The 20,052-nt window shown below is 46.5% G+C and overlaps 1 protein-coding gene across 1 annotated transcript in view; it reads right to left on the minus strand.

Annotated features, from left to right (window-relative positions):
* LOC8043422 (BTB/POZ domain-containing protein 10) overlaps positions 1-20,052 on the minus strand; it is a 48,699-nt gene that overhangs the window by 15,046 nt on the left and 13,601 nt on the right. Inside the window, exons 3-5 of the mRNA XM_029981470.4 lie at positions 13,500-13,772; positions 12,790-12,892; positions 6,872-6,992 (exon numbers count right to left, since the gene is read on the minus strand). Coding sequence (XP_029837330.2) covers positions 6,872-6,992; positions 12,790-12,892; positions 13,500-13,772 — 497 coding nt within the window. The remainder of the gene's footprint in view (positions 1-6,871; positions 6,993-12,789; positions 12,893-13,499; positions 13,773-20,052) is intronic.

Genomic DNA, 20,052 nt, shown 5'->3' on the forward strand with positions numbered 1-20,052 from the left:
AGGGGGGGGTCACGTGACCTTGGGGGGTCACGTGACCTTAGGGGGTCACGTGACCCACAATGCCGATGATGTCATCACTGACGTCACTGATGACGTCATCAGTGACGATGACGATGCGGGTACCGATGACGTCATTAGTGACGTCACTGATGACTTCACCAGTCATGATGACGATGACGATGCGAATGTCGGTGACGTCATCAGTGACGTCGCTGATGACGTCATCAGAATGATGACGATGACGATGCGGATGTCGGTAACGTCATCAGTGATGATGACGATGACGATGCGGATGCCGGTGACGTCATCAGTGATGATGACGATGACGATGTGGATGCCGGTGACGTCATCAGTGATGATGACAATGTGGATGCCGGTGACGACATCAGTGATGATGACGATGACGATGCGGATGTCGGTAACGTCATCAGTGATGATGACGATGACGATGCGGATGCCGGTGACATCATCAGTGATGATGACGATGACGATGTGGATGCCGGTGACGTCATCAGTGATGATGACGATGGCGATGTGGATGCCGGTGACGTCATCAGTGATGATGACGTCATCAGTGATGATGACGATGACGATGTGGATGCCGGTGACGTCATCAGTGACGATGACGTCATCGGGGGGTCACGCGACATCGGCGGGGGTCACGTGACCTCGGCGGGTCACGTGACCTCGAGGAGGGGGTCACGTGACCTCAGGGGAGTCACGTGACTTCGGGGGGTCACGTGACCTCGGGGGGTCACGTGACCCCGGTGGGGGGCTCGCGCGGTGCATTATGGGACATTTCCCATGATGCACCGGGGTCACGTGACCTCGGGGGGGTCACGTGCCCCCCACGAGGTCACGTGACCCCGGTGGGGGGCTCGCGCGGTGCATTATGGGACATTTCCCATGATGCACCGCGCGGTTACGCCGACGCCGACGCCAACGCCGACGGCGACGCCGCTCAGGCTGGAAACGGGCCCCTAAGAGCTGCGCTCTAAAAACTTCTGGCAATGTTATAAACGAGATCCTTTCTCATATATAGTACATACATTTGACCTTGCAAATACCTCAGAACCTTCGCTCTAGTCCAGGCATCGGCAATTGGCGACTCCCGGCATGCCTCCAATATTGACCCCCTCCCCCTTTCACACACACAGACACACACACAACACAAGGGAAAGAGGTGTGTTTGGTTGGTAGCCCGGTATTACCGGCCAGATTAACTCTGAACAAGTTCAAGACATATGCCACAGACCGAAATCACTGATCAGCCCATCCTGAAACAAGCAATTAACTGAAGAATGCATTTGTAGCAAACGATTTCATTAAGTTTTCCGCTGGCCTCACTGAATTAAAGTTTTCAATTCTATGAAATATTGTAGCAGCCTTGAACGAAGTGCCCGCACAGCACCATATATATCTGCTCACATACTTTTACAAGATGAAGACTGTGAAGTCAAACGTGGTTCTTGCAAATGACAGATGAGCACCTCAAAAATGTTTTATGACTCTCGGTTAAAAGTTTAAATGTGAATGTTTGCACCTTGGGAAGCAATATTGGACACCCATTATTGGGCAATATTAAAAAACAAAAAAAATGTGACCGTTTTTTTTTTTAATCTTCCATTTCTATAAGTTGACCCTCCATCTCCGCCTTGCGACGATTTGACCCACTGCAGCAAAAGGTTACCGACCACTGCTCTAGTGAAAAACAGTTCCAGGGTCACTTCACAGATGATGATGCCAGCATGCCAGTGTGTTTTCTCGTCGTAAGATATCGCAAGAACTCGGTCATAAGCAAATGCAAGTTTAATAACTTAAGTATTACCGTAACTTCCCTCCGAAAAAAAGAAAGAAGAAAAAAGAAAAGTGACTTAGGGTTGCCTTTGAGTGTAGAGAACAGAGGGAACAAAAATTGAGCAGTCCCGCATTAATCCACAGTTACAGCGATAGGTGCAACACATCACAGCAAAGTCGTTAGCATCAGCATCGCGTTCACACGCTCTGGGGTGTCTGAACAAAGGCGTTTTGAACAAAAAAAAAATGAAAGCCGTTTACAACTCCCAGTAACGCCGAATTAGAGTGCACAGCTCTTGAGGAGGAGGAGGGAATGGCACTGGGGGGGGGGGTCACGTGACCTTCTGGGGGTCACTTTACCGGGGGGGTCACGTGACGATGCCGATGACGTCATCAGTGATGATGACGATGCCGGTGACGTCATCAGTGACGTCACTGATGACGTCATCAGTGATGATGACGATGCGGATACCAGTGACATCATCAGTGATGATGACGATGACGATGCGGATGCCGGTGACGTCAACGGGGGTCACGTGACCTCAGGGGGTCACGTGACCTGGGTAACCATCATGACCCTCGTGAGGGTAACCCTAGTAACCCTTGTGAGGGCAAGTCTCGTGACCCTCGTGACCCTTGTGAGGTTAACTCTCATAACCCTCGTGAGGGTAACTCATAACCCTCGTGACCCTCGTGAGGGTAACCCCTTTGAGAGTAACTAACCCTCGTAGCCCTCGTGAGGGTAACCCTCGTGAGAGGAACCCTCGTAGCCTTCACGAGGGTTACGAGGGTTACTCGCAGTTACGCCGACGGCGACGGCGACGCCGCTCAAGCCGGGAACGGGCGCCTAAGAGCTGTGCTCTAAGGCATTTGACCATTTTGTTCCAAACACTTCCGTTTGTTTTCTTTGTTCCAGGGCGTGAAAGTGTGTCTGCTGGAATGAGCTCTCGGCATTGACAATGTTAAGATGGCATTTTGTTATTCGCTATTTCTTCGTATTTTTCCAGAGAGTGTGTGCAGTGGGCATCAGGTATTACAAAAACCCTAAATATAAAGAGGGTCGTTAACGCTGTGACGTAGCTCTGTGGTAACACCTCTGCGTCGCACGTGGAGGACCCAGGTTCAATTCCCGTGTGTGGCAGGCAATCTTTTTCGAGGATTTGGCAACTTCAACGACAGAAACCTTACGCCAACTTCAACATCAACAAAGACAACTATAACTAGGACAACTCCAACTCCAACATTACCAACGGACGTCATTTCCAGTGGTGGGAAAAGCCCATGACAGCTATCACCGTAAAAAGACCCAATGCCCTACACCCAGGAATCCCAGGAATGGCTATTTCTCTCGAATGGGAGCCAGAAAACCCACCCTGGCATCGCAACTGATGCCAAAAACGTTTTGCGAACCTGAAGTTTGAAGATCGAACCAAGGGGTGCGAAAGGTTTGCAACGTTTCAAGACATCAAGCTTATTACATAAAAAATTCAACATTTTCGAACTTTCGATTCTGCTGAGTTTAAAAGTTCAACGAACTTCGAACTTCCGAACAGAAGTGCGACAAAGTTCGAACCAAGTTTCCCCTCTCCCTCCCCCTCCTCTCCTCCTCCCCCCTCCCCCGAGGTTCGAGGCAACAAATATAAATAGCACAAGATGTCAATGTGCAAAGTGGTTTAAACTGCATTTAAAGTCAATCATACTTGGCTGATCGTGAAACAAATGACTTGTTCGTAAAGCGCTCAATGATCACTTTGGAGTGGCCTCGGCCTCGTACCTCACACCTTTTAGAGCGCAGCTCTTAGGGGCCCGTTCCCGGCTTGAGCGGCGTCGCCGTCGCCGTTGGCGTCAGCGTAACCAAGGTCATCCCAAGGTCACGTGACCCCTCCCAAGGTCATCTCAAGGTCACGTGACCCCCTGAAGGTCACGTGCCCTTGGGGGTCACGTGGGGTCATCTTGGGATCACGTGACCCCCAAGGTCACGTGACCCCCCCAAGGTCATCTCAAGGTCACGTGACCCCAAGATGACCCCACATGACCCTTTGAAGGTCACGTGACCCCCAAGTCACATGACCTCACAAGGGTCACGTGACCCCTTTGAGGTCACGTGACCCCCGAGGTCACGTGGTCTCCTCCCCAAGGTCACGTGACCCCCGAGGTCACGTGACCCCTCCCAAGGTCATCTCAAGGTCACGTGACCCCAAGGTGACCCCCCAGGTCACGTGACCCCTGTGAGGTCACGTGACCCCCCGAGGTCACGTGACCCCTCCAGGTCACGTGAAAGGTCACGTGACCTGGAGGGGTCACGCGACCTTTGGGCCGAGTGAGTTTGAGATTTCCCGAGTGAGACAAACTCACTCGGGAAATCATTGAGGCGCGGGAAATTGGAAGATTGGGGCAAAACTGTGTCAGCATTCCGTCACTATCTTTATCAGATAAGGAACGTTCCTATTTAGACAAACAGTGACAGTGCATAGCGATGGCTAGTGAGCACGTGGCATCCAGGTCAAGCTTTTTATTCATGTTTGTTTGTTGTGACAATACAGTATTTATACTCGCTGTTAGAACGAATAAACTTCAGTTGTAAGTCAGCGCCTTGTTTGTCTACCTTCTTGTTCTTGTCCGTGTCCTTGCGCTGTTTTAATCTTTAATCATGAAATACCAACTAGCCCAAACTTCTACTTTAATCTCCTCAAGAGCTGCGCTCCAATTCGGCGTTACAGGGATTTGTAAACGGCTTTCACTTTTTTCTTTCGACTTTCGCACAGAACCTCCCCCACGCACAACTCCGTAGGTTGCCCCGAGGTAACCTGTAGGCCAACAGATCCCAGATTTGCAGGATTGAAATTCAACCGCGAGGCGCTTCGCTGGGAGCGTCATTCATAGCATTAGTTGCTTTTAATCGCAAGTCCCTCGATTTCTTTGCGCAGTGGCGTAGGCAGGGGAGTGGTTTGGGGGGCCAAACACCCCCCCCCCTCCCCCCCCTTCCCCTTCCTAAATCATCACTGTTTTTAAGAAAGACAAATATTGAATGACTACCGAACTGCTTCAGCCAGGTGGGGGGTTGGGGACGCCCATGTTTGTACCTGTGAATTGTACAGTGCATCAACTACACACGTACGTGAAGATGACACAAAATCCCCCACCCCAATTATAAAAGTCCTCCCCCTCCCCTCCCCTCCCCTCCTCCCTCCCTCCCTCCCTCCCTCCCTCCCTCCCTCCCTCCCCTCCCCTCCCCTCCCCTCCCCTCCCCTCCCCTCTCCTCTCCTCTCCTCTCCTCTCCTCCCCTCCCCTCCCCCCTTGCCCAAAATAATTCTTGGCTATGCCATTGTCCTCGCGCCAAGGAAGGGCACGCGTGGAGCGGGACATCAATGCTCTACAGCGAACGCTCAATCGGCGCTTACTTGATTGTCATTAATAACTGGCTGCATTCTGAAGTGGCCAATATCTCTATTGATTGAAGAAGAAAAGTTCTAGGCAGCAGCAATATGGTAAGCCCGATAACAAACGGCCGTGACCTGATCAGCTGTATTTGGACGGGTGGTTCCCTAATTTAGTCTCATTGAATTCTCCTCAACCTTGACTTGTGTCGGGTGCTGTGCCTGTGTTTAGTGTTTTCTCCATCCCACGTGTCATCCCGCCAAAAATAAACGCCCAAATCAACTAAAGATTTTCGGGTAGCCTGGATGCCCTTGTGTGTATGGATTGTCCTGTATATTTAGTTGTTTTATGCCAGCCTTGCATTTAGGCGACATTTGATTCGATTGCTACCAGTTTAGAAATAAGTAGGAAGTACATTCACCCGACTGCCTCAGGGCTTTTCGGTGAACCGCTCAACCAGTTCAAAGTTTGTTTCATAAGTTACAGCAAATAGCAAGTAATACACATAGTACTGTCAGTACCGCAGCATTGAGAAGGAAGCGTGTAATCACGGCATAAGAGAAATGGGCAACATTTTCAGTAAAATTTGTAGCACATTTTGTAAGTTTTTTTAGATGATTTCATGAAAACAGTTTGAGACTGTGGAATTTGATCTGCTTCCTTGAAATTCAAAGACTTCAAACTTCAAATCGAAACTTTCAAACTTTTCGAACTTGTACCTAAAAAAATTGAGATCTTTGAATTATTCTAACTTGAATCCTAAATAAATTCGAAACGTTCGCATTTCTTGAATGAGCTGTCAGAGAAATCTAATATACAAACTTAAACTTTCAGAAATCTTAATATTTTCAAATTATTCAAATTCAAACCTCAATGGGGTTCTAAATTTGCAAACTTTTCTAATTTGAACCTTGGTGAGCTTTGAAAACTTCAAACCTTTCGAACACGAACTTTGAAAGGTTCGCGGCATCCCTAATGCTAAGTAGTGTTTGGCATACAGTTAGTTGCACACCAATGAATGGCTCAGACCTTTCAAGACAGTTCTTGGAGGGGCACTAAAGAGGATTCTGCAATCGTCTGTTCTTGGTCATAACTGATTCTATGTGCCCTGAGCACCCTAAAGATTCAAAAATTACAATCATGCGACGCCAATTTTCGTATGAAAATTGTGATGAAAGGTCGGGACAACCCCTTTTCTGAGCGGACTTTTCAACCCAGGAAAGGCCATTAGTAGTGTCAGCGCGGTGACGATGGGTGCTCATCGGCCAACCGCAAGCCGCCTCTTTGAGAGAGGTGGTTCGTGATGGAGAGGCGACAACTGAGATTGGCTAAAGAGCGCTCATCGTCACCGGGCTGACACCGCTGCTGGGGTAGGCCCCACCTTCCCTGAGCGGAAAAATCTGCTCAGAAAAAGGGGTGTCCCGACCTTTCATCACGTTTTTACTATGGAAGTCGGCGTCGCGTGATTGCAATTTTTGGATTTTTAGGGTGCTTAGAGCACGTAAAATCCATTATGACCAAAAACAGACAATCGCAGAATCCTCTTTAGTGCCCCTTTAAAGTGCAAAAAGAGTTTACTTAGGGGCAGGAACGAGCGAGGAAATTCGAGAACATAGGGAAACCCTCGGGGTATTTTCGGGAACTTTCCTAGCAACCCAGTTTGGGTGATGACGACATGAGCCGAAGGGTGACTCACTCAGGTTGTGGCACTTGACCGTGTGGGCGTCGAAAGGGATGAGCAGGTAGTCGCACGCCTCCCTCAGCTCCGGCACGCTCACGCTCGGAGGGCAGTACACCACGCCCGTCTTGTAGTAGTCCTGCGCCGTCCAATCCGTTAACAACCAGACGCTTGCCCCAAATCGACCCCTGTCCCAACACACGGGGCAATCTGCCCATGACGCTGTCTCATAAACGACGAGACGTAACAGTAGAGAAGAGGACGCCGGTCAGACATTCTTGTGTAAGAGCTTCTCCAAGAAACCACTGGCAAAAATTCATCCCCAATGTCTCATAGACCGCTACTATGTGTTTCCCTTTGACTCTGCAGCTCGCTATCTCAAGACCGTCATTTTCGGTTGTATTGCGTTTATTTATGATGAAAATTGTTTGTAGTGAGTCGGTATTCTTTCTTTAAATCATCCGCACTTCCTGGCAGCTATTTTGCGTGGCTGCTACGGAAGCGCGTCAAATGGCTGGAAAAAAATAGAGTAAAAGAAGCAAGCACTAAGTGCACAAAGAAGAGTAGCATTGAAAATTAATTATATATCCCTTTCACTTAGCTGCATAGCTTACAAGGCGATTTATGTCTACATTCGCGTGAAAACCATAGAGTACTTGCAGGTGCTATACCAGAAATATAATTAAAATATGTGCCAAATGCTCGACTGAAGTTTTCCAGACCCCAATTCGTTTCTTGATACTGCCTACACTAATATCAATGGCAAACTACCATGCTGGTGTAACGGGTTTGTGAGAAATCTGAACCCAGCTTTTCGCACCGCAAAAATAAACTAGATGTTGCGGAAAGCTCAAACTCCGTCAGAACGTACCAGCCCTAGCTGTTCGAGCAAGAGACCAAAGTTTCAGCACCAACCCTTAAAGGGCAACTCCGCTTCTTTTCCAGTAGTGCAAAACTATACACTTCTCTTTGTTATCATCTACAAAACCCCCATGGCAAATATTACGACGGAATTCCACCTAGAAGTTCATTAAACTCGCTGTCAAAGTTTGACAAGCACGAATCCGCTGGTTTTGAATGAGACGTGCGGGCCAGACCACACTGCCCGGCTGCATTTCCGCTTCCTCCAAATTCCTTCTCCCGGCACGTCCGTGACGTCATCAAGCATGTACAGCTTCTTTTTTTTTTTTTCAGTTTTGTTTTCTTTCCCGGGGAGAGCACGGGTGGCGCCAGCGCCGTGAGAGACGTGAGTGACGCGCGGCCCGGCGACTGATAGGCCCATCGCCTCGTTGAGCGCGGCTAAAGGAGGAGAGGGAAGCTGCTTTTGTAAGAATTTTGAGGGACAGGTTCATCTTCTATAATCTTCTGGGAGGAGAATAGCGACGCCTGTGCTAATCCAGGAGGCACAAAGGAGGATCCTGATAAGAGGGGAACTCCTTCTTTTCTTTGTATATCACGTGGGTGTACATGCTTAGTGATGCCGAATATACAATGTTGTCCGGCTTTGCCACCGTTTCGGTTTCGGTTTGTGATCATAGCTAGAGTAAAATTACACGAAAAATATTTTATTTTTCGCGAAACAAAGAATTGGGGATTGTTTTTGAGTGCTTAAAAAGCAAAATCGGACACTATCTCAAAATTTTTGAAATTAAGCGGAGTTGCCCTTTAACTTAATCAAAAGTTATAAGTGATTTTTTGAAATTTTCAACGGAAAACTGGGGTCCGTTTTCGGTTTCTGGCGCCATAGAGATCCATGTATTCAAGAGCTCCGTCGGCTGCCATTTTTCCATTAAAATGTTAAGAAAACCGCTTATAACTTTTAAATAAAACAACGGTTGGTGCTGAAACTTTGGCATCTTGCTTGAACGGCTGGAGCTCCCCGCAGTGTCTAGTTTATTTTTGCAGAGTTAAAAGCCGGGTTCAGATTTCTCACTAACACCCGGTATATCTGGGAGGAACTGATTGACTGACGAATGATCCAAACCCCAAACCGTAGTCTATAAATTATTGTCTCATTCACCCACAGAAACCTTTATTTTTATGACCAGGACTTTTGCTTTGGCAATTACTAATATAACGAAAAACTTGTCTCGTGCTAGGTCCTATGTTCGGCATCCACATTGTCTTTGAGCATAATGGCAATATCCTAGGTTTATTTTTATCTCCTAGTGGCTCGTTTTAAAAAGATACTTCAACGAAATTTGAAATATTCCCGTCATGTTCAAAAATAGGTTGGACATGATCCACAATATCCGTAAATGACAATCACACGTTTGTATTTGGAGCCTGGTGGCTGTATTTTTCGTTATAAACGGCCCACTCTGGCAAGTGCTCGGAGAAGGCCCAGCGGAGACCACGTGACATCCAACGCAATCGTGACGTAGGTCGTCTCGGGACGAGCAAAGCTACGGCGAGGCTGACATCGAGAGGATGGCCTAGTCGTTCCAGCGACCGAAGCGGCTGCTTTTGTACGAATTTTGAGTGACGGGTTAATCTTCTATAATCTTCTAGGGGGACAATAGCGACTTCTGCAACACACAAAAGGCATTCTCGGGAAGAGGGGAGTTCCTCCTGCCCCTCTTCTCTCGTCATGGCCGGAGGCGAGACAACCTCCGTCACTAGCTCTCAAGGTTCCTAGACAAGCATTACAAGCCAGGCGTTAGCGACATCCACCAGGTGCTCTTTGCTAATCGTTTAATTCGTTTTAAAATTCCTTTTCGTGACTTTTTTAACAAGATATTGGTATGTTCGATGTGATGCTGCTCCCTTGAACACATATAGACCATAAAATGAGCGCCGAAATTTCGTTGTAGTATCCCTTTAAGCTTTGTGGAAAAAGAAAAAAATAAGTGCTTGAAATAACCTAAATAGGTATGCCTTAATCATTAGGATCATTCAAAGAAAATATTTTACTGTCCGGTCAACTAAAAAATGAAAGCCGTTTACAACTCCCTGTAACGCCGAATTAGAGCGCAGCTTTGAGGAGGAGGACGGAAGGGTACTAGGGGTCACGTGTTCTCGGGGGGGAAGGGGTCACGTAACCTCGGGGGTGGGGGGGTCACGTGACCCCCCTCCTTGAGGTCATCGAAGGTACCCAAGGTCCTCCCGAAGAAACCCGAGCACCTCTCGAGGTCCTCTCGAAGGAACCCGAGGTCCTCTGAGGTCCTCCCAAAGGAACCCGAGGTTTTCTTGAAGGAACCTAATGTTCTCCCGAGGTCCTCCCGAAGGAACCCGAGGTCCTTCAAAAGTATCTCGGGTTCCTTCGGGGAAATTTACCCATAATGCATTGCGCGGTTACGCCGATGCCGCTCAAGCCAAAAGGGGGCGCCTAAGAGCTGCACTCTAAAACATTCATTCATTCCTCCCCGAATACCCGAGCATAATGAATTGCCCGGCTCTAATTTTAGTGGGAAAGAGTGGAGTAAGGGGACGGTGAGAGGAGTGGGACGGTCAACATATTTCTTCAGTGAATAGTTCCAAAACATTAACGAACTGCTAGATAGACGCCGTGGTAGCAGTACTGCGTACCTGCTTAGCGTGGTATACATGATTTGAGTCAGTGGTTGCCACTTTGACACTAAAAAGTATGTAGCACACATTCGTTTTGCCCTACTCGTGAAAAAAAAAATGGCTGGGCCAACGGCTGTTGTAAACAGGCATTGAAAAGATGTGTTAATAGGTTGCTTTTGACAACCGCTATTTTAAGCTTAACATCTCACCTGTTGCCACAACTGGCAACTTACCATGTGCAAGCAAGGAGGATACAAGGGTAGGAGAGGGCAGGACACCAGCCGCATAGCCTCCACAAGCCATGCTCCCTTGACGCCGCGCCTCTTTCTCATTTTCCTCCTTACTCTCCTCACTTGTCCAGCCCAACGTGACCATATCACGTGACCGTAGCTAGCCTTCGTCTAGCTATGGTGTACTAGAATACACCACAGTCTAGACTTTGATCTGATAAAACCCACCGGACGGAGCGCGCGCAAGCCTGCAAGGAGTCCTTGTGCAATCAACCATCCATCTCACACGTGACATGTCACGCGCACCAATTGCCAGAGAGATCTACGGTCATGTTGGCCACAACATCGTTTAAACTTTTTATGAGTAGGCTTCACCAATATTGCAACGTGCCCCTCCTAGACCTTATAACCTCCTTGTGTGCAAGGCAGTTTGGGAGGAATGGGACAGTGAGATGGTGGGATGAATGGGACAGCATCTCAGTCCTCCCTTTATAATGATTGCTGCTGCTGACTGGTAAATCAACACTAAGGTTAACCTGTAATACTAGTGAATCATGCGATTTTAGTTCATACTCAATTTAAGCCACCAATTATTTGTTTTGTGTAAAATGTTACCACACTCTTAATCCCCAGTACCACAGACAATCAGAGGAAAAAAGACGACTGCAATCAGATTTCATGTTTGGTGAAGACCCGTCTGCCAATAATATTCTCTAGTAAAATTTCTAGCGCAATCTTCCATGTGTCCCATTCCTCCCTGGGGGGAGGGTGGAATGAAACACATTCTTGTTCTTGTTTTTTTTTTTTTTTACATTTTTAGAAGATTTCAGACAAAGTGCTGTTCCTCTGATTAGAAGGGTCTTCATGCTACATTAAGCTTGTTTCTATCTTCCCATTCTACCCCAGTCTTCCCTACAACTAACCTAAAGTCTCGTATTTTAGTCCAGAATGCGCGACAAAAAAATGCAGAACAAGTGAACGGTCGCTAACGGTGGCACACATTGCACGACACGACGAGCACAAACACAACATTAACACTTTTTTGCATTACACTAATACGGTTGGAAAGCAACATCAAATTTCACAGTTCAAATTAGTGCCCGACCTGCACACATTCCATTAAATTAGTACCGTTGACAAAAGCCTTCGCATGAAAAAAAAAGAAAAATGCAAACTTACGCTGCAATGCGTAAAGAATGAACATGTAAGAACTAGCGAGGCAGCACCCTAGAAATCTCACGTACACAGGGTGGTCTATCCGACCACCACAAGGTAGCACCACCACCATCTACAAGATGTCTCCGACCGCCGTCGTAAAAGAATTATTATACATAAGCCAAGGGTCTCACAAAGGTGTCTCTAGGTGGTACATTTATCATACTCAAATATCGTGAGCATGGAGGTAGGAAGCTTCTGGAGGCGACATGACGCCACCAGAGGTGAAGCCGGGGGGAGGTTTCCGGTTTGGAGGACCCACCCCCAACAATGACCAAAACCAAAAGATGCTATTGGATGGGAAGGACAGCAGATTTGGCGCCAACAGCTCCTTTGTGCTTTTTTGGTCATCCTCGAAGGCGTTCCCACCTCTACTTCCGGCTTCACCTTGGAATTTTCTCGTTTGGCTGGCTCGTGCCATTCTGTCGCCTCGTCTTCTTCCTACGTCCATGGTCGTGAGTAGGTTTCTAAGAAATAAATGCAAGAAAACTTGCTTTTCTCCTAAGCACAGGAGGAAAATAGAAGCTAACCGTCCGGCTGACGCTGCTACTCACATCTGGCACAAGATGGTACCTCGCTTCTTAGAGCTGAACACCCTAGAGCAGATCCGGGCGTGTGTGGTTTGACATCAGAGCGTCAACCAGACGGTTTGTTTCCTCTTACTCCCGTTGCATAGCAGATATTGAGTTTTTTTTTCCTCACATTTCTTTCAAAAAGCTTACCATCGCAAAATTTGAGCTTGATAAACCTAAGCACATCTCTGTGAAAAGTATCATTGCACTCCGTTCATTGGCTTACTTATATACTAGATTTTTTTTGCGTCCGAAACGCGCTCGACAACACACTAAAGAGACTCGTCACCGACAGTAGCACTTGGACCGGGAACATCATGTCTAGTATAAAATGAATGCGTTCAAGTCCTATCTAACGCAAAGGCGAAAGGCGAATGAACGAAGCAGTATGGCATGGAGGACGACTCACCAGGATGGCCCTGAACACCGTGGCCGAGAGTCCTTCGGCAACCTCGTACTCTCCCCGCTCGTTGGGCCTTGTGATGTTGTTCTCCAGCGAGGAGCCAAACATCCTGGCCAATCAAAGGGAGGCGAGTCAGTGAAGACGGACTAGCAAACAGGAACGGCACGACACAGATTTTGTATAGACACTTTGAAGCAGCTGTGCATAGGTGCCGCCATAACCGACCTTCCGTTTTTATTTCCTCTCATTCACTCCATCATTACCCCAGCAGGGCAGGTTAGTGCCTCTATTGTGTCCTTTTCCTCAGAATTGGCCTTTCTGAAGGCTCGTCAACAGCTTGGCATCTGGGAAAGACGAGAGAAAGTCAGCGATGGTAGCAGTAACCTGGCACGTCTGCAAAGCATCTAGAGATCAGACCTCCCGATAATTTTAGGAAAATAGCTTTCTTAGACACATAGGCGGAAAAATTGGGTAATATTAAATTTAAACACTTGATTGTGTAAGTTCTCTTTGTAACTGATATTTATTTTGTGCATACACAAAATATCTCCGAAAAGGGCAATTCCGCAAGAAGAAGTACACTGAGGCAAAGTTGTTAGTCTGCCATTTTGTCACATTCCATCTTTTGTTCGTTCGTTTTTGTAAGTTCAAGCTGACGCTTGGGCAAGGGTTTAAAGACGCAGGAAGAGAAGCAAAGGCGAGGCGGTGCCACCCACCGGCCCAGCATGGTATCCGGCTGCATCGAGAAGAGGGCGGGGTCCACCACGAAGCGGGTGCTGTCCACGATCAGGGTGACGCGCTCGTCCGAGCAGGCAGCGTTGGCAGAGGGTGCCACGCTGCCGCCATCTCCGTACGAGGACGTCATGGTTCCCAAGAAATTGGTGGCGCCTCCCGCGGGATGGTGACACGGTGTGCAGTTGCTCTCGGTGGAGCTCGATCCCCCGGAAGAGCTGCCGTTTCCCTGGTCCGTCAGTTGGCTGCGGCGGGACCTGCAACGACGCACCGGGACAATCCTATCAACCAAAGAAAAACGAGCACGTACAACGAGAGACAGTGCTGGTGTACCTTTAGAAAAAAAAAAAAAAAAAGAAATGTGCCCGCGTTGGTACCTCATTTTATGCATTTATTCTTTCTTTCACTAAAATTAAATTGAACAACTATGTTGAATATTGTAAGGCAAAATTTAACTGCCTCTCCGTGATGTGCAAGTGGCACTTGTATCTTAAATTTGGTTTTGTTTATGCAGATTATTATGAGATCCAACTAGTCCTTAACACAGCTACAGAAAGGGCTGTACGCGAGAATTTAACATAAAAAATGACAAACCAGCGTTATGGACCTCGCATTAAAAAAAACAATCCACGGGCAGAAATGTGAAAATGCAAATTTCTAAGTCAAGGCCAACAAAAACGTTTCTCCCAACGTGAAAGAGACGACAGCCTGTGGGACTGAAATCCCCTCTAGATGATGCAAGAAAATATATTGAATTGGAACTTCCAATCTTAAAGTTAGATTGCTAACTTTAAGCTTTTAACAATGAAAATAAAGTGAACGACGAATAACGTGCAGTACCATCCGAGAGGCGCCCCACTCCCGAAAGATAACCCGCCCCCCTGTTTGGCACGATTTGTTATTTTTCCGAAAACACCGAAAGATAGCCCACTCCTAGTAATTGTAGGGCCCTGGCCAATGAACCTGGGTAGAAATGGTGGTACTTAGCCACAGTGGGAAATAAGGGAACATTGCTGACTGGGAACGACAGCTGCCTTTAATTCCTTGCGATTACAAGTTTTGCAGGCCGTAAAATCTAAAACTAGAATTTTTTAAACTTTGTTTTTATCGCACATTGAAAGTTAGCTGACTATATTTCCACCTGATTTGCTTTCAATTTTAGGTGGGCTATTTCTCAGGATATTGCAGTAGGTAATTTAACTGTCCCAGTATAACTGTTCAGTAGATCAAGAATCTAATCATTACAAGTTGATCAGTCCATGCACATGACAGAAATATAAATACCCCTGCTCCAATTAACTCGCCCAGAATATTGGTACACAGAATTCATCAGTTTTGGAAAGCCATTTATTAATTTTATGGGTCGGATTGACGTAAACTTAATATCTTTGATCTTAGAGTTACGTCAATGTGCAAAAAGAAGGGTTTTCTTCTCTAGCTGGTAGGGACGTCTCATTGAAATATACATAAACCTCATAGAGTTTCACCCAAACTTTGTCCACATGCTCAACTGTAGCACTGTTTTAGCACACAATTTCCTGCTAGCAAAAAGAAGAAAAAGTCAAAACATAAACAAAGGTTAAAAGTACAAATATGTTGGTTTAGCCCCGTGTTTCCTTTCTGCCATCACTTCGGTGTTTGTTTCTGTCATCCCTCCCACAGCTTTTTTTTTTTTTTTTCCTTTCGTAACACACACACAAAAAAAAGTAAAACACACCTGGCTGAGTACACAGAGAAACCGTACAAATAGAAAAGACTAACTTTCGCCACTGAGGAAGTGGCCCCTAAATCGAACCTCTCTCTCTCCCATTCAATCTCTCATCCTTTCCAGCTCCCCTACATCGCAAACACACTCATACCAAAAAAAAAAAAAGGATTTCTAGCGCCATCTGGTGGTGGCATCGCATAACAAAACACACAGATAATAGGCAAACCAAGAAAAAAAAAAAAAAGAACAGCCTCACTGATGTAGCGGCTAAATGACGGCCCGCCGCCATCCCCTCCGGCTTACAATAACGTTTAGGGATCGAGGGACCAAGAGAACCGCGAGGACGCTACAGCCCATATGACGGCCGATCTAGGGTGCCTAGATTTGAGAGAGGGAGCAACTCAAACCATCGGGGGGCGTTCGCCATGTCATGGCAGACGCCTCCTGCGCCGATTGGTCGCAGCTGCGCATGCGCCGCGTTGTCGGGTGGCGAAGAGGATAGCGGTCGGAAACGCTGAAACGCTTGCAGACAAACCACGTGACCCTGAACGAGAAGTTGGAAACTCCCGAATATAGGCTCTCAGGCCTACCCAACAGCCGCAGCGGCCACACGCGACCCCGAGAAACTCGGAAAACAAAACCAGAAGGAAGAAAAGTGAAAGACCCTAATGAACCCGCCTCCCTACCAAAAAAAAAAAAGAAGGACAAAAAAAAAAAAAAAGAAAAGAGAGAGAGAAGAAGAATAGATACCCGTTGAAGTATGGAAATTAAGCCAGCGGGAGCGCGGAGCATACTAATTCAATTTACCGAGCAGACGATGGACGAAATAGGCGCGAAAAAAGCATTGCAGACGACGTTAGTTGTCGCGTGCTTGCCCTTTTCCTTAGTGAGCGGAGCGTGTGGGGGCTCCGGTAATCGAAAATTAAAGCCTCCAACGTGATCAGACGTTTTGGGCAAAAGTGAAGCTCGTGTTGACGGCAGCCCGAGGGCAACGACAACGGCTGTCGATTCAGGGACGCCAAGGAAGTTCAAACCGGGAGACGTGCTTTCACGCACTCCGAAACAAGCAAGAAGCGGTTCGCGCAAAATGGTCAAATATCCGAAACTCGTTTTACGGTGCTACAATTTTCGTACTTTGGTCAATTAATTGGGGGAATTAGTCCGTGCCACCCACAGAATGAATAGAAAATATTATTTGCTTGCTTGCGCTACTTTTTATTTAAAAAAAAAGAAGAAAAATGAAACAAGTCCAAGCTCAACAAACCAATAAAAACACAAAAGGAGCAGGCCAGTTTTTTTTTAAATTAAGAAGTACCCCTTAACTATAAAAAAAAAAAATTAAAAAAAAATGGTTGCATGTTTGGTCATTCCAACAAACGCATTTAAATACGGTACCTTTACAGGGCCATCATTGGCGAAACTTCTTTTGAAACGAGATAAAATTTTATTGAAATACTTTTAATATTCCACAAACCACTGAACTTTAGGAATGTAAAAGCTCGTTCACGTACTTGTAACCGAGTGCGACTGAGAGAGACAAGGCCGGTTTTTAGGCATCTAATTACGATCTCTTAGGACCAGGTCCGCTGCAGCGCATCCAGTCCTAAAACATCGCAAGAGGGTTAAAAACCGGTCTTGTCTCTCGGTCGTACTCGCTTGCAACTATGTGAACCAGCCTTTAGCGCTCATTCACACTGGAAGCGGATCCGCGTTCGCAAAGCGGTTGCGAACGCGGTTGTATAAAGATCCAGTACAATTGCACGCGCACTTGATGTCATCGAGTGCGCGTGCAATTGCCCTGGATCTTTATACAGCCGCGTTCGCAACCGCTTTGCGAACGCGGATCCGCTTCCAGTGTGAATGAGCGGTTACTGTGGTGATTAAGCAATTTCACCGCACGCAAACGCAGTGTGGCGATCGTTGGTGGCACTGCACTGGTTGTTGTCACTGTTTTTGTTGCTCTTGATGAACTTGCCGCTCTCATCTGATTTGGACCTTATACAGAGCAACGGTTTATGTACCGAAAAGTACACCACGAAGTCCATGCAACGTAGTCCGGGAACGCGTCGCGCGAAGACGCAATCGATGGTGCTGCCGTCGCGGGTGGTAGGGATCACGGTCGGGATTGTGTCACTGATCACGAGGTGTAACCCGAACGCGCACGAGGTAGATGAGCCGCGGATTGCGTTGCACGTGCACGCTAAAGTCTCCGGCGACGATCATGGGCGTTGTGTCACAGTCGGCCTCTTCCATGCATTCGAACGCTTTCACCAGCGGCGTATAACTGACAAAGCGCATAAAAAAAAAAAAAAAAAGCCTTTCCATTTTAGCGAAAAAGGAAGGCCAGCAAAGCTGACCTCTGGTGGAAATGAAGCAAATGGCCGTCCGCAAGTCGACAAGCCAGAGTGGAAAGGCTGGAAAGGTTGCCGCCATTAATGAGCGACGGCGGCTACCAAACAACCGGTAAGCCGATTGTCTGGTTGCCGACTTTGCTAATAGATGGCGTAGCTGTCCAGAGTTTTTTGTCCAGATTTGTTTGCCCACAGACACGATACTGGGGAACGTAGGCCCATCACAGCTCCACTGTAAAAGCGTTTCAAGTTCACTTTGGTTGTCTTCGGCGCAGTGTGGACGATGGTGATACGTGTGCGTCGCAAATGGTTCTCCACACGGCGCAGACGGCGCCGCAGTCGGAGTAGGGGGTCGCGTTGGGAGTGGCGGTGCTGGTACCGACAACAATTTCCCACTCCGACCGCTCAACAAGCTGCGTGAGGCCCCTCTGGCACACGCGAATCTCGCTGAATTTTCTGGGTCACCAAGAGAGGAGAAGCGCACTTTGGTTCCTTTTCCACTCCTCTTCGTTGTTCAGCGCCCTCTCTCTACAGCACCTGTTTATGCTCCTCTCTTTCTTGCGTTTTCCACAGACTCTCTGTTCCGCGCGCTTTCTCAGATCAGTCCCGTTCTTGCGTGCTGAGTCCGTAGCTCTGTCAACAGCACCCTCGGCTTCGACGCCGGTGACCAAGGGTCAATCGCTGACACCGGCTGCCGTTTCTTTTTCTTTCTCTTTTTTTTATTTTTTTTTCTCAATATCGTTTGGCGGTTACGAATTGACCGACCTACACATTTCGTGCTAACGCGGATCTTGAGGTTGGTTGGCCCTGCAAAGCTACCACTTTAAAAAGGCGTTTTTCCTTCGCGATTACGCAGCCAAATCGCAGTAAATTGGGGGATACATGGAGCGTAAAAAAAGATACAAGGTAAAAACTTTGTTGACGCTAAAATCGTTGCACTGTCCGTTGAATGGCAATACTGATGGAGTTAAGCCCTTGACAGGACAGCGTTACTGCAGGTTTTCCCGCTCATTTTAGTCCAAACGACGGTCAATTTAATCTACTAAGTGCCATCCCATTTAACTGAAGCGCCATTCAATTTAATCTACAAAGTGCTGCCCAGTTTAATCCCGGGGTCAGTCAATTTTATGATATAGTAGTTGTTTATACAATTAGACTTTTTTTGGGGACAACATCGATATTTTGATTACTATTTCGACCATTTGGAGTTACTGCTAGCACGACTGACGAGGTATAATTGACATGCTGATTATTCTTTTGGTAATCTCGAGCAATCAGTGGCGCACTCGACTTTATTTTAGTTGAATTGACGTTTTGTTTACTCTTTCTTCTTAATTCGAGATATTATAGATATAGTTATGATATATAAGTTTGCAATTGCAATTTGTCATTGCTCTTTTGATTACTTCGCGCTATTATTGACAAAGCTGACTTTTAGTTGACGTGTGCCTAATTACTTTGACCTATTTTTAACACAATTTACATAATAAAAGATCAACAAACATGTTTTTATTATTTATTACGTTGAGAAATTATTAACAGAATTATAACTTGGTAAAAGCTCATCGACCATTTCATAGTTATAGCTTTTGGTTATATAGCTATTATTGACACAAATCCCTTTATGCTAACAAGAGTTTCATTACTCCGTAAATTACTTTGAATTATTATTGAAAAAGGCGATTACATAAAAGTTCAGCTAAGATTTGGATTACTGCATGCTTTGACTACTGTGTTACTATTCACCCAATTGACTTGTAACTCAATAAACTTAGTGGTTACTTTTTACTTTTCCCAGATACATTAGTCACACAACAGAGTCTACATCTGCATTATTGACATCTTGATTTCTTTGAGTTACTAGTGACCCTTTTGACTTTATATTGGCCTTATCGACATATTCCTCACTCTTTTTACTTCGACTTTTTTAGAAACCACGTGATTTATCCTCAGCTCAGTTACCATTATGATTACTATTTTGATTACCTCGTCTTGTCCCAATGGAGTTCGATTCGGCCGAACGGACATCATGATCGCTCTTGTGATTACTTGTTCATTATGAGCCCGAGTCACATTATTATTACTCTTTTGATTACTTCGAGTTACTATAGTGAGCCAATAGAATTTGATTCGGCCTATCTGGCATCCTGATGACTTAGAGCTAATATTCAACCAACTGATTTGTTATCACCTTAATTGACGTTATGATTACTATTTTTATTACTTCCGAGTTAATATTAACTCAATAAGACTTACACCAACCTAACTGACATATTGCCGACTCTTGATAACCTCCGAGTTTTTATACAACCAGATCGCCGAGAGCAGGCGGAGTTGGAAGTGGAATCGACGCCGTACCAACGCACTCACGACACGGCCTCAGCTCCTCAGCTGACTTCTCAACTCGCCTTCATTTTGTCGCGCTGCGCGCCCTCTCGATCACTTTAGCTTGTAACAGAACCTATATATTAAATATAT

This window comes from Ixodes scapularis, unplaced genomic scaffold, assembly GCF_016920785.2.
Source record: "Ixodes scapularis isolate PalLabHiFi unplaced genomic scaffold, ASM1692078v2 PGA_scaffold4__175_contigs__length_147842914, whole genome shotgun sequence".
Classification (NCBI taxonomy): domain Eukaryota; kingdom Metazoa; phylum Arthropoda; class Arachnida; order Ixodida; family Ixodidae; genus Ixodes; species Ixodes scapularis.